This window comes from Armigeres subalbatus, chromosome 1 (genome assembly GCF_024139115.2).
Source record: "Armigeres subalbatus isolate Guangzhou_Male chromosome 1, GZ_Asu_2, whole genome shotgun sequence".
Taxonomy (NCBI): domain Eukaryota; kingdom Metazoa; phylum Arthropoda; class Insecta; order Diptera; family Culicidae; genus Armigeres; species Armigeres subalbatus.
Window position 1 is genome coordinate 188134612 of NC_085139.1, and position 15648 is coordinate 188150259.

General features: G+C 40.6%; 1 protein-coding gene and 1 long non-coding RNA gene across 2 annotated transcripts; one reads left to right on the forward strand and one right to left on the reverse strand.

The window, feature by feature from the left end:
• Nucleotides 1-4075: 4075 nt before the first annotated feature.
• LOC134209219 (uncharacterized) lies at nucleotides 4076-5095 on the forward strand. Its single transcript, XR_009978739.1, has 3 exons — nucleotides 4076-4187; nucleotides 4266-4381; nucleotides 4444-5095. It is a non-coding gene; the product is annotated as an uncharacterized LOC134209219 (long non-coding RNA).
• A 778-nt stretch (nucleotides 5096-5873) lies between these two features.
• Nucleotides 5874-13974, reverse strand: LOC134206837 (zinc finger BED domain-containing protein 4-like). The gene is made up of 5 exons (XM_062682569.1): nucleotides 13915-13974; nucleotides 13519-13873; nucleotides 6748-7061; nucleotides 6252-6485; nucleotides 5874-6164 (listed from the first exon to the last, which is right to left on the reverse strand). The coding sequence occupies exons 1-5, from the start codon at nucleotides 13972-13974 to the stop codon at nucleotides 5874-5876; spliced, it is 1254 nt and encodes a 417-aa protein (XP_062538553.1).
• Nucleotides 13975-15648: the final 1674 nt, after the last annotated feature.

Below are 15648 nucleotides of genomic sequence, written 5' to 3' on the forward strand. Positions count from 1 at the left end.
CCAACTACCAGGAGAGCTGTTTAAACACGGTGGTGAAGCACTGGCTAGACCGCTGCACTGGGTGATTACCAAGGTTTGGGAGGATGAGGTTCTGCCGCAGGAGTGGATGGAAGGTGTCGTGTGTCCCATCTACAAAAAGGGCGATAAGCTGGATTGTAGCAACTACCGCGCAATCACATTGCTGAACGCCGCTTACAAGGTACTCTCCCAAATTTTATGCCGTCGACTAGCACCAAGTGCAAGGGAGTTCGTGGGGCAGTACCAGGCGGGTTTTATGGGCGAACGCTCCACCACGGACCAGGTGTTCGCCATTCGCCAAGTACTGCAGAAGTGTCGCGAATACAACGTGCCCACTAGAATGATTCAAATTTTGACTTTTTCGCTCCCCTATGCTTAAACGATGACATTTTCTGTTTTATTAATCCTCCTAAATTTTTAGCTGATTTGGATGTAACTAGACTGAGCACGAGCAGTTTGAAGTTTGTATGAAAATTTGCTATGATAACAGTCACTTTCGTGGAAAACCGTTCCGTAACGTTACTCATTAAGTTCTAAAAATATACGACTTTATTGGCAACATAGAAAATGTTGCAATGAAACTGGTCGTCTTTGTTGCGAAACGATTCTATGCTTGTAAGAAAAGTAATTGGGGAAATACTGAATCGTGGTAAATTCAATTTAACACGTAAAAGAATAACATCAATATCAATAATGAGCATTTTTGTTTTCTTTATAACTTTGTTTACAAAAGTCAGATCACTTCGCAACAACAACTGTCCTATAACTAGGGAAGTATTCTATGAAGTCATCGGGTCGATTACATTTGAATATTTGATGGGTTGCAACACGGAACGGTCTTTTGCTTTAGTGACGATTTCTATAGTAATTTCCATACAAAATGCAAACTGCTCGTGCTCAGTCTAGTTACATCCAAATTAACTTAAAATTTAGAAGAATTAATAAAACAGCAAATGTCATCGTTTAAGCATAGGGGAGCGAAAAAGTCTAAATTTGAATCACTCTAGTGCCCACACATCATCTATTCATCGACTTCAAAGCCGCATATGATATAATCGATCGGGACCAGCAATGGCAGCTTATGCACGAAAACGGATTTCCGGATAAACTTACACGGTTGATCAAAGCGACGATGGATCGGGTGAAGTTCGAGTTTCAGGGGCATTCTCGAGTCCCTTCGAAACCCGCAGAGGGTTACGGCAAGGTGATGGTCTTTCGTCTCTTCTATTCAACATCGCTTTGGAAGGGGTAATACGAAGAGCAAGGATTAACACGAGTGGTACAATTTTCAATAAGTCCATCCAGCTATTTGGCTTCGCCGACGACATAGATATTATGGCACGTAACTTTGAGAAGATGGAGGAAGCCTACATCAGACTGAAGAGGGAAGCCAAGCGGATCGGACTAGTCATCAACACGTCGAAGACGAAGTACATGATAGGAAGAGGTTCAAGAGAAGACAATGTGAACCACCCACCGCGAGTTGGCATCGGTGGTGACGAAATCGAGGTGGTAGAAGAATTTGTGTACTTGGGCTCACTGGTGACTGCCGAAAATGATACCAGCAGAGAAATTCAGAGACGTATAGTGGCTGGAAATCGTACATACTTTGGACTCGGCAAGACGCTCCGATCGAATAGAGTTCGCGCCGTACCAAACTGACAATTTACAAAACGCTCATTAGACCGGTAGTCCTCTACGGACACGAGACATGAACGATGCTCGTGGAGGACCAACGCGCACTTGGAGTTTTCGAAAGGAAAGTGCTGCGTACCATCTATGGTGGGGTGCAGATGGCGGACGGTACGTGGAGGAGGCGAATGAACCACGAGTTGCATCAGCTGTTGGGAGAACCATCCATCGTTCACACCGCGAAAATCGGACGACTGCGGTATGCCGGGCACGTAGCCAGAATGTCGGACAATAACCCGGTGAAAATGGTTCTCGACAACGATCCGACGGGTACAAGAAGGCGAGGTGCGCAGCGGGCAAGGTGGATCGATCAGGTGGAAGATGACTTGCGGACCCTCCGTAGACTGCGTGGCTGGCGACGTGTAGCCATGGACCGAGCCGAATGGAGAAGACTCTTATATACCGCACAGGCCACTTCGGCCTTAGTCTGAATAAATAGAATAATCTACAAAAAATATCCAGACAGGTATATCTTTAATTTCAGAGTTGAGCACCATGACTTTTCGAACATCGATTTTTTTTGGGACACCCTATAGTATAGTTCCATTTCACTCGATGACTGTATTGAATAATCATGAATAATCAGCAAGTTTTTGAAACTTTGACTGTTAACCAGTTAGCTCACTAGTTGACAGCTCGGCTCATAGTCTAATCAAGTGAGGGATGTTCAATATGTCAATTATTATTTTTGAAACTAATTTTAAATAGTTCCTGTGCACTGAAATTCATGAAATTTTGCATAAGAGATTCAAGATATGTAATAACCCCCATACCCCCAAAAAAACAATTGCTGTTAGCTGGATTTTTTAATGAAGGGGAGATGTGGCTAAGAACATGGACTGGCCTGATTCCCACTCCTCATCTGTCATATCTCGCATCTTCAGCGGCAGTGTTCGGCCATTCTCGCGATCGGCTGAGGACGTCAAGAGGTGAGCACCATGCGCTGCATTGTTGGGTGATTTAGCGGAATCATTCGGAGTCGCACAGAACCTTCGGGTTGACTTCGGTACACGATGAAGGCAGCGGATGAACAAGTAAAGTGCGGTATCCTGGATAGTCGGGGCGCCGCCGGTAGACTGTTCGCCAAGACCCTGCCAAAACGATCGGGTCGACCCCGGCATCCAGCCGACGAAGATAACGAGAAGAACGAGATTACCCAGTAGTCGAGCCCCCCAAGTACGGACGTCCTTCCAACACTGGAATTGAGGAACCCGCCTCGGACGCATTATTTACCTGCAAGTCATATAACAAGCGTAAGGTATGAAGTCGTTAATTCTCCGAAGGACTTCGAGACAATGAAGCGTAGCCTGTCTGGTGTTATCGGGACACTTTGGTCTTCCTCGACGGAAGATGTGGCATAACAATCTTGCAATTAACACGGTTTCTCCTAACAGAACTACTAGATCCTAACTACTGTCGGAACACTGCACGCTGTGAATGCCGCCAGTCTTTCTAGGCATCCTAATTCATTCGTTCCGGAAGATAATTCCCACCTCATTTGTATTTGTATTTGTAATTTATTTATCGGAATGTGCTATCTACAGAGCGTCAATGAATAAAGCTTCCAATGAATGATTAAATTGGTTATGATTAAATCATTTATCTTTATGATTAAAGATTATGATTAATGATTTATTCATTTTTGACAATGAATTATGATTATGATTAACGATTAAAATATTTTTTTACAATGAATAACGATTATGAATAAAGAATTAAACGTTTGAAGCAGTGTTGGTGATTGCTGATAAAATCGGCAATCATCAAAATATTTTTTCAGTGTGTGAAACAGCTTCGCCCATCAATATATTCTTTCAAACAACATACGATGCCACTCAGTGAGTGACCCGAGTTTTGACGTTTGACTAACTACTTCATTCTACCTCAATCTGAATGAACAACATCTTACCCAATCACGGATTCACTCGAGCGCTGATTGAAGCCGTGCCTGAATGTAGCAGAGAAAGATCGCCTTCTGAAAATGTTCGCCGAATGAGAGCTCAGAGAGGTCATTTGAGAATCATCATTCATTATTTCTACACGGAAAATGTTGGCAGAATTCCATTCTACTTCTTATTTCACGTTGATGATTCAAAAAAACAAGACCATCAGCTGTCAACACCCCATACAATTCAAAACAGTCCAGTGTCCTTTTGATTTGCAAGTAAGACAACGTTCATAAAATTAGATCATCATATTTTCTACCATTCTACCATGAATGTGATTTATGAACTTATTATATATAAAGCAAACGAGAGTTCGTTACATTCAAAAGATTTTTTTCAACAGAATGCTTAGATCTGGATGCACTGCGAGTGAATTTGTGCGAGTAACCTCATCGCTCAGCTGTCAAAATATAATTTCCATTTTAGTGCTTATGTTCAAAATACCCAGGTAGTGAGTGGAATATAGTTGTGAAGTAAATATAGTTTTCCAGAATGAAAACTAAAGATTCAATCAAAGATAGTGAAAAACAGGTTGGTCATTATTATACGCTTGCATTTTATAGTTGATTGATATTGAGACATTTTATCATACTTGAACTACGATTTTAGCACTGAAATACACAATTACGACAAAACGTTTGCATGGATTGCAATGATGGGGCCATCTTTTCCATGCTATGCTTTGCTGATCCGGAACAGAATGATAACCAGAGGCAACGAATCGAGTTAGTTTTACAGGGCCCCAAACAAACAGTGATCTTTAGTTTATTTTGTGTTTTTGTTACAGGCAAACATCGATTCCATACCAGCCTAACACGGACGGATGGGTACGATGGTGGCTCGGGCAGAAATTAAACATAGAAGATGGACAAACTCATACCATCTGGAGCTTCAATGAAAAAGGGACCAACAAATGCCATACACATCAAATTTGTTGCCATCGTTTTCGTTGCACTGTACTGCGTTCTCGAATGCACACGACGCTGGAAGTTGATAGACGTAAATCAACTGAATTTACGAGGATAATCTCTTCTGGACTGCAGGTGTGGTATTCGAGGAACGAGCGTCCAAATAGCCAGCGTTCACCTACATGAAGACTTTGTCATATGATGAGATTCGTTGGTGGTTGAGCCAAAACGTTCTTTCTGTAGGAGAAGTAGTTATTTAATCAGATAGCAAAAACTAGGGCGAGAAAACTCTTTAAAATTACCAACGTAATGAATAAATCGTCATGGTACAAGTAAACACAACATCAATAATGAATAACAAACTATTTCTTTTTAATCATTGACTCTCACTACTGCAAAGTGGCAATGATATTGCTACGTTCAAAGAGGACAGCGATGAACTATGATAGTGTAGGTGGTAAAAAATGTAGATGCCTTAGTTGGTCGTGATTCAATTTCCACCTGAGAATTTCAACAATGTGTACGGCTCAGGCTTTAGTCTTTTCAAGATCATAAGCGACCGTTAGGGCTCATGCACAAATGACGTTGCTTTTTTGTGGTTTTCGACTTCCCCTACTCCATAGTAGAGCATTTTCCTATTCTTTATACATGGCCGATCACAAAATCTCAGACACTTCCTCCCCCTAAAATGCTACGTAATTTGTGCATGACGAGAAGAGAAGTGACATGCAAAGAGAAGTGATCTAGTGGACCAATTTAACGCCTCGTGCTCTCATAGATGTCCTTCGGTTTTAGTCGGTGAAACATAAATTGGTTTGAAGGAAAGAGGCACGGTTCGGGGTGATTCACAAATTACGTCAAATCAAAATTTGCACATTTAAAACGGTTTTTCCCTCTTTGTCACCTTTTTTGTAAGAACCGCCTGAAAGTTTTGTTTGCGTCATCGTATTTCGTGAATCCATCACTCCCTTAAAACTTTAACGTTATTTGTGCATGACCCCTAGTGTGCATGCGGGATAAAAGTGGATCGATTGGATGAGGATGAAACTAACATATTTTTGTGAGCATCAGAAGGAGTCTGGCGAAGTAAAAAGTGATAATAAATGAATAATCAAAAATGCGTTTCGAATGGTGATATTCATCATATTTATATTTCATGAGTTCAAACTTCTGCAAAGCTTGCAATCGTCTGTGCATTTTGACTTATGCAGACTTTATATGTACTTTTCTTCTTCAAATATAGGTGTTCATTGAAAAAACAATTGTAAAGAAAAAATCAACTGTTAAACAAATGGATAGCGTAGTTGAATTAAATAGCGTGATGCTCAAGGAGTGTTTCGACAACCTCAATCAGCAAATCCGGATTCATCTTTAGAATCATAATATCGTGAACAGATACGCCGTAGAGCTGCATGCGTCTATCAGTCAATATGTATTTGAGTTGACTGAATAGGCGTTCTACTGTCACTTGCGTCGATGGTGCAGCCAAAACTACCATTGCTAGGCGATACAGCCGTGGACTGGAGAACTTACGTTTTTTCCAATATTGAAGAATATCGAAACGCGTAGAGGATTCGCTAGCCGCTGGAGCAGGTTGAGACTTAGATGTACTTGGTTGATTGTTGTCCGCGGCACTGGGGAACTGGTGGATATTGGTGTTGGAGCTTGAAGGAGGTGGCATGTTGACTGTGATGTTAACTTTATTTCGTTTTTCAAGCTTGGACAACTCATCGCGAAGCGATTCGTTCGCTGCTCTTTTCTCTGAGCTGGATGACGCAGTATCATTACTTGCTTCGTTGAAGAAATCCATCAAGTAATCCTCCACAAAACCACTAGTACTTGCCTCTCCATCATCTGTACATAGTTCCTCTTGTAAACCTTCCAGTACATCGAGTCGGTTGCTTAGTGCGATGAGATATTCCTAAAATTAATATTTGCATTTTTTTTATGTTTTATTTACAGATACTATATACACCCAGGTTTTTTTACACGGTTTGGTTTTGGCCGATAAAGACCTTCAGCGTCAATGAAGCAATTATAGTTAACCCCAAGGAATAATTCACAAAAAAATCAAAGAAAATTCAAGGGGTATTTAAAAAGCTGCGAAAGTTCAGTTTAACCGAGAAAATAATGAATTCCAACCGGGTAAAAAAAACCTTGGTGAATATGAAATATATATGTACCTGTGCCTCTCTCTTTTCTTCTGGAGTCAAGCGGGCGGATCCAGCAAAGTTGAAACGTGGATCAAGGTACAAGCTGGCTTTGAAAGCCATGCTTGAGCGAAGTTTCTCAACTCTTTTTTGCATGGATGTATGCAACTTGGCTGCCAGTGTATTTCCCTGTTTCTTAATAGCGTTCAACTTAGCTTGGCATACCAGCCAGTCAGCGTAAAAATCAGACAGTGGAACGTGGTCTTTTTGCAGTTTGAGTGTCAATACATAAATTGGCTCAAAAGCATCGCAAAAGCGGTCGATAAATTTCCAATGTTGGCTTAAATCTGTCAAGAAGTGAATTATAAGGACGATATAAGTGAACAATGCAACATTAAATTTAAAAATGCATTGCGGAAATAGATCGTGAAACTAGTTATCATTTCCAGTAATATTCAGGCGTTCGATTTAAACAGGTCCTATCTCCATTAGTCGATATAAAATTTTATTATTTTATTTCATAATTTGTAGCATCTGAAACTATATCTTCTATCTATATAATAAAAATGAGTTGAAATTTCATTCCTGACGATTTAACTCGCGCACGGGTTGACCGATTTGCAAATTTTTTTCCCCAATCGATTCGTTTTGGGGTCCGCAAGGTTTGTATATGCAAAAGGTTGATAAATTTAACGGGAAAATGTAAAAAATCATTAGAATACAATTTTGGGTCAGCTGTTGAGGAAAACAAAACAAACACACGGAAATTGATCTAGAGTGCGGTGCTGCAAATAGTTTATTGTGACATTTGCAACACCCGGGCAAAGCTGGGTTTTTTTTCGCTAGTATACACATATATTCCCTTTAAAGCAATATGGCTTACGAACGTATGGACCGATCTGAAAGGTAAGTACGGTTCGATTTGTCTGTGGAGCAACTGTGTTTAACCTTTTCGTCCCCGACGTCTGTTTTTAAGGGCTTTCAAAAATCTAAACTGCTGTAAAAACCGCATTTCTTGATCGATTCTTTCGCAACAAGTTGCATTCCATCCAGGTGGATCCCAATTTTCGATGCATACTAGTATGGTTCCAGAATTATTCCAGATTCCATTGGCGTCAGTTGTCCCCGGAATAAGTGGCCATTTACAAATTTAAGTCAAACCAGGTTGTGCGACACCTCAAACTTCATGATTTCACAAAGCAATGATGGGAATGATATTTTTAGGGTTCCTGGCCCACTCGGATTAAATACGGCCACATCCGAGGACCCACGGAATGGCCATTTTCTAAATCGATTCAAAGTAGGTCGTGCGACAACTCAAACTTCATGATTTTAAAAAGCGATGATGGGAATGATATTTTAGGGTTCCTGGCCCACTCAGATCCAATCTGGCCACATCGGTCGCAATCCGGGGACCCACGGAATGGCCATTTTCTCAATCGATTCAAAGTAGGTCGTGCGACACCTCAAACTTCATGATTTTACAAAGCAATGATGGGAATGATATTTTAGGGTTCCTGGCCCACTCAGATTCAATCTGGCCACATTGGTTACAACCCGGGGACCCACGGAATGGCCATTTTCTAAATCGATTCAAAATAGGTCGTGCGACACCTCAAACTTCATGATTTTACAATGCAATTATGGGAATGATATTTTTAGAGTTCCTGACCCACTCGGATCCATTCCGGCCACAATCCGGAAGACTTACGGAATGGCAATTTTCTAATTTGATTCAAAATTGGTCTTGCGACGCATCATTTCCCTTAACGCTGGGTAGACACCTTTGCGTAGTGTGTTACGGGGTAAGATCTACCACGGTTACATTGCCAGCTACAGGCAAATCCTGACCCAACGAAAACCTTCCCCAATTTCCAATTCTGTAGTGCTTATGAAATTGTCGGTAAGTCATTAAGTAAATACTGCACTTATCCTTCCTTCCAACTTCCTAGATGCTTCCCAACCGCAGATAGTAATACTCATGTCCCTGTAATGTTTTCTTAGATTGGAATCAAAGATTTAACCCCCTTGATTTCTGATAGCAGTCTGGAAAAGCATTTCAAAAATAACATGAGTATAATTAAAGTGTCCAATCTTCTAATGTTGTGTTAGCGCTTCTTTTATTTTCAGAAATCATCACATCTGTTACCGAGGAAAGAAGCTGACCTTACCGTCTACTAATGATGATTTTCTTCTTCTTTTATTATTTATAGTGAACGTAGTTATTCTGAACACAACGTCTACCATCACTTGCCGAATGGAGCATTTCATAACTTTTAAATAGCTTCGCTCCCAACGAAAAACTAATTTATATAATATTTGATTATTATTTATACTAACTGGAAGCGTCTGGTATGGGAGGTCCACGCTTTGTTCCTTTCCCTCGATTTCATGGTATGGATCGACTTTAAGGGTTTACAAATTCTGAAGTCGCTCAGTATCTAGAAATCATCTCTGCGGTACATACTGCGTAGTTGGCCTGGCCGTATGAAAAGAAAAATGACGGAATTTAGAAACCGTCATTTTCCAGGATGCTTTCAAGTATTGGCTGCGCAAGTATGAGATTAGATTAGATTAGATTAAAATTGGTCTTGCGACGCATCAAACTTCATGATTGTACAAAGCTGTGATGAGAATAATATTTTTAGGGTTCTTGATCCACTCGGATTCAATCCGGTTACATCGGCCACAATCCGGGGAACCTACGATATGGCCATTTACTAAATTGATTCGAAATAGGTCGTGCGACACTTCAAACTTCATGATTGTAAAAAGCAATTATGGAAAAGATATTTTTACGATTCCTGGCCCACTCGGATTCAGTCTGGCCGCATTGGCTATAATCCGGAGGACCTACACACTCAGTTTTTATTCTTGCAGCTCGACAAAAATCCGCACAGCCGTGCGCCAGCAAAATTAAAAACTGATATCCCGGCAAAAGTGACGTCAGCTAACAATGATTTTCGGCAAATTATTTGCTTATTTTTAGCAATATTGACAGAAATCTCGGCAAAAAACATGTTTGCTGGGGCACGGCTGTACGAATCTCGGTAAAAGTTCAACATTTTGCTGAGATCCCGGTAAAATAAATTAAGTGTGTACGATATGGCCATTTTCTAGATTGATTCAAAATGGGTCGTGCGACACTTCAAACTTCATGATTTTACGAAGCGATTATGGGAACGATATTTTTAGGGCTCCTGGCCCACTCGGATTCAATCCGGTCCCATCGGTCGCAATCCGGGGATCAACGGAATAGCCAACAACATTCTCATTCCAGTGAATGTTTATTACATAGGTCATCCGGATTGTGCCGAGGAGACCAGATTGAACCGAAGTGGCCTAAGAACTACTAAAACATCACTTTCATCATTGCTTTGTGGAATCATGAAAATTGAGACGACACACGATATATTTTGAATCAATTTAGGAAATGTACATTCCGTAGGTCATCCGGAATTTGACCGATGTGGCCGGATTAAATCCAAGTGATCAAAGAACTGTAAACATTGTCTTTCCATTATTGTTTGAGAAATCGTGAGGTTCGGGGTGTCACGCGATTTATTTTGAGTCAATTTAGAAAATGGCCATTCCGTAGGTCCCCGGATGGTGACCGGATTGAATTGAGTGGGCCAGTTACCCTAAAATATCATTCCCATCATTGTTTTGTAAAATTATGAAGTTTGAAGTGTCGCTCGGCCTATTTTGAAGCAATTTAGAAAATGGCCATATCGTATGTCCCCTGATTGTGACCGATGTGGCCATATTGATTCCGAGAGGGGCCAGGAATTCTAAAAATATCATTCCCATAATTGCTTTGTGAAATCATGAAGTTTGAGTTGTTGCACGACCTATTTTGAATCGATTTAGAAAACGAACGTTCCGTGGGTCCCCGGATTGTGACGAAGTGGCCGGATTGAATCCGAGTGGGCCAGAAGCCCTAAAAATATTATTCCCATCTTTGCTTTGTGAAATCATGAAGTTTAAGGTATCGCACGACCTATTTTGAAATAATTTAGAAAATGGCCACTCCGTGGGTGCCCGGACTACGACCGATAAGACCGATTGAATACGAGTGGGCCAGGAACCCTGAAAATGTCATTTCCATAATTGCTTTGTAAAATCTTGAAGTTTGAAGTATCGCACGACCTATTTTGAATCAATTTAGGACATAGCCATATCGTACGTCCCAGGATTGTGACCGATGTGGTTGGATTGAATCCGAGTGGGCCAGTAACCCTGAAAATATTATTCCAATAATTGCTTTGTACAATCAAGAAGTTTGAAGTATCGCACGACCTATTTTGAAACATTTTAGAAATGTAGTACTCCGTGGGTCCCCGAATAACGACCGATGTGACCGGGTTGAATCCGAGTGGGCCAGGAACCCTGAAAATATCATTCCCATTATTGCTTTACACAATCATGAAGTTTGAAGTGTCGCACGACCTATTTTGAATCAATTTAGAAAATGTCCATTCCTTGATTCCTCGGATCAAGACCGATGTGACCGGATTGAATCCGAGTGGGCCAGGAACTCTAAAAATATCATTCCCATAATTTATTTGTACAATCATGAAGTTTGAAGTATCGCACGACCTATTATGAATCATTTTAGAAAATGGCCACTCCGTGGGTCCCCGGATAACGACCGATGTGACCGGGTTGAATCCGAGTGGGCCAGGAACCCTGAAAATATCATTCCCATTATTGCTTTACACAATCATGAAGTTTGAAGTATCGCACAACCTATTTTGAATCAATTTAGAAAATGGCCATATCGTAGGTTCCATGATTGTGACCGATATGGCTGGGTTGAATCCGAGTGGGCCAGTAACCCTAAAAATATTATTCCCATAATTGCTTTGTACAACCATGAAGTTTGAAGTGTCGCACGACCTATTTTGAATCAATTTAGAAAATGGCCATTCCTTGATTCCTCGGATCATGACCGATGTGACCGGATTGAATCCGAGTGGGCCAGGAACCTTGAAAATATTATTCCAATAATTGCTTTGTAAAATTTTGAAGTTTGAAGTATCGCACGACCTATTTTGAATTATTTTAGAAAATGGCCACTCCGTGGGTCCCCGGATAACGACCGATGTGACCGGGTTGAATCCGAGTGGGCCAGAAACCCTGAAAATATCATTCCTATAATTTCTTTGTAAAATTATGAAGTTTGAAGTGTCGCACGACCTATTTTGAATCAATTTTGAAAATGTCCATATCGAAGGTCCCCTGGATGTGACCGACGTGGCCACATTGATTCCGAGAGGGGCCAGGAACCTTAAAATATCATTCTCATCATTGCTTTTGTAATATCATGAAGTTTGAGTTGTTGCACGACCTATTTTGAATCGATTTAGAAAACGGCCGTTCAGTGGGTCCCTGATTGTGACCGTTGTGGCCGGATTGAATCTGAGTGGGCCAGAAACACTAAAAATATTATTCCATCTTTGCTTTGTGAAATCATGAAGTTTAAGGTATCGCACGACCTATTTTGAAATAATTTAGAAAATGGCACTCTCCGTGGGTCCCCGGACTACAACCGATACGACCGATTGAATACGAGTGGGCCAGGAACCCTGAAAATGTCATTCCCATAATTGCTTTGTAAAATCTTGAAGTTTGAAGTATCGCACGACCTATTTTGAATCAATTTAGTACACAACGCCATATCGTACGTCCCAGGATTGTGACCGATGTGGTTGGATTGAATCCGAGTGGGCCAGTAACCCTAAAAATATTATTTCCATAATTGCTTTGTACAATCATGAAGTTTGAAGTGTCGCACGACCTATTTTGAATCAATTTAGAAAATGGCCATTCCTTGGTTCCTCGGATCATGACCGATATGACCGGATTGAATCCGAGTGTGCCTGAAAATATCATTCCCATAATTTCTTTGTAAAATCATGAAGTTTGAAGTGTCGCACGACCTATTTTGAATCAATTTTGAAAATGTCCATATCGAAGGTCCCCTGGATGTGACCGATGTGGCCACATTGATTCCGAGAGGGGCCAGGAACCCAAAAATATCATTCCCATAATTGCTTTGTAATATCATGAAGTTTGAGGTGTTGCACGACCTATTTTGAATCGATTTAGAAAACGGCCGTTCCGTGGGTTCCCGGATTGTGACCGATATGGCCATATGGATTCCCATAGGAGCCAGGAACTCCAAAAATATTATTCCCATAATTGCTTTGTGAAATCATGAAGTTTGAGGTGTCGCACGACCTATTTTGAATCGATTTAGAAAATGGCCATCCCGTGTAAATTTAAAAAAAATGTAGATGGCCACTTATTCCAGGGACAACTGACCCCAATGGAATCTGTAATAATTCTGGAACCGTACTGTGGATAGCCTCGAATAGTATAAATCGAAAATTGGGATCCATCCGGATGGAATGCAATTTGTTGCGAAAGAATCGGTCAATAAATGCGGATTTTACAGCAGTTTAGATTTTTGAAAGCCCTTAAAAACAGACGTCGGAGACGGAAAGGTTAAATGTAGAGAAAGTTAGGAAAATTTTCTAAAAAAATAAGAAAACTTGGCAAATAGGTACTGAAATGCTGATGAGTTGGGAGAAATTCATTAGGATCGGAAAAAAACAAAGTTTAGAGGGCAATGCTGAAATAAGCTCAACAATTGTCAATTTTCACGCCTCCACATGCCACAATGGCAATAGGGACAACGTTTGCTAGTAATAAAATAAAACTGATCGAAGTTTATATTGACGAATGGCGATAGGATCTATTTAAATCGATCTCCAGAATTGTTTTAGCAAAAATACTTACCAAGCGTCGAGTCGTGGTTCTGCAAAGTTGCAAGAAAGGGCTTTGATCTTAATACCTGAAGATACCGTAAAACGATAAACCAGACGCCCCAACGGGTTTCATTGACTTTCGGTGGCAGAGCAATTTTGTGCAGAACAAAAAGCTCCCTGCTAGTCTTATGATGCATCTTTTGACAAATTTTGTTGATTTGACCCAGCCTCTTATTGTGCAGCTTAATGACATCGTATGCGACCAATTGCGCCGTATGAGCACCACACCTGATGCTGTCAAGAATAACTGGCTCTTCTGAATCGTCGTCATTGACAAGGATGTCAGATGTTCCATCTTTCTCGTTCTCGAAATCGTTTGTGTCTTCCTGTTGTTCGGTAGTGCTTTGCTTGTTGTGTTCTTCTTTACCTTTACGTCTGCTTCTTGGGCGTCATCAGAGTCGAATTCGGTAAACTCAGCGGGCAGCATGCTCATCAGACCAAGGTTTTCCTCATCTGGCATCAATAGGCTTTTGCTCCCTGTCGTATTGTTCCAATAGCTCGAATTCGGCTGGTAACATGCTGTTTAGAGCAGCTTCGTCTTCTGATCCAGGTTTCGATAGAGCTTTCAAAAGCTTGACACTTGCGCACATATTAGCGCCGTTGTCATGAGCAATGGCGAATATGTGATTGATGTAGAATCCGAGATCATTCAGCTCTTCGAGTATTACGTTTGACAAATTTTCCTTGGTTTGTCGCTCGTTCATCTCGCGCACAGCTACAGATAGTGACAATTTATTTAACTGTTAGTAAATTAAGAAAATCCTGTGCCATTACACACGAAAATAGATTTCAAACTTACCTAGGTGTCTGATCCGTACTTGGCCGTCTTCATCAGCATACTGAGCGTTGATTCCAAAAATGGCCCTGCCACGACGCGACGCGGAGTCGATTTTTAAACTCAACATTCGTTTTTGCATTCGGGATCGCAAAATTTCGCGGATGGTTGCCGCGGCTGCTTTAACGAAAGCCGCAACGCGATGACGTGTCCACTTGTTCCCGATTGCGTTCAACACAGGATGTATCAATGTTTTTGAGCCAATCCATTCGATGAAGCTGAACGGTAAATTGTTAATTGTTACTAGTTGTAACAATCCTAAATAGCAGTCTCTTTTTTCTAGGTCAACCAGCAGTTTGGCACCCTTCGGCTTCTTTGGGGCAGGTTCTTCTTCTGGTTTATCATCAAGGTTCAGCCCTTTGTAGGCATCTGGATGGGATGTTTGAGGTGCCGTTTAAAGTTACTGGCCAAAAAGTTTTTTTGTGCATAACTGCATTTCGGGACACAATCGACATCCACTGCACATTTGTATATAATGAGTTCGCCCTCTTGTATTTGCTCCACTATTTGGATAATCTTATCTTTCTGCGAAATTCCCTTCCGCGCCATTGTAATTTAGTTTTCACCACGCAATTGCGAGCTGATCCTATCGGACAATTCGGTGCCTAATGCTGAATCGGATTGTGAAGTGATGATAACTGGTCAAACAAAGCCGATGAATGCATCGCGGAACGGCAGAAGCAAGTAGTGATGAATGCGGGTGTGGTTGATAGACGATGACGTTTGCATTGTGTTCATTCAATGAGTGGCATTGTCGCTTTTGTTTTCTTTTTGAGAAGAGATGCCAGCATTTTAGTTGTGCGTGTTGAGTGAATCAGAAATAAAATGTGAAATGAACGTTCATTGATACGATTGAAACCATCCTTGGTTTGAAGTATGATTAACGATTACCGATCGCGATTAAATGTTGACAGAATATGTGTATGATTAATGATTAATGATCGATATGATTAATGAATAATGATTATGAATAATCAAATTGAATGATTTGCATAGTGATCAATAGCCAAGTAACCTTTCTTCCAAATTGAGTTATTAAAAGGTATAAAATTATATGATTATGATTAAAGATTAATGAATAAAAGCGATGTATGCAATGAATAAAATTGATGATTAATGAATAAACTCAAAACAATTATGAATATGATTATTGATTAATGATTGAATGTAGAATTATATGAATAATGATTAGTGATTAATGATTATATCATATTTTTTGTATGATTATGATTAATGAATAATGATTAAATAATCCATTATTCATTA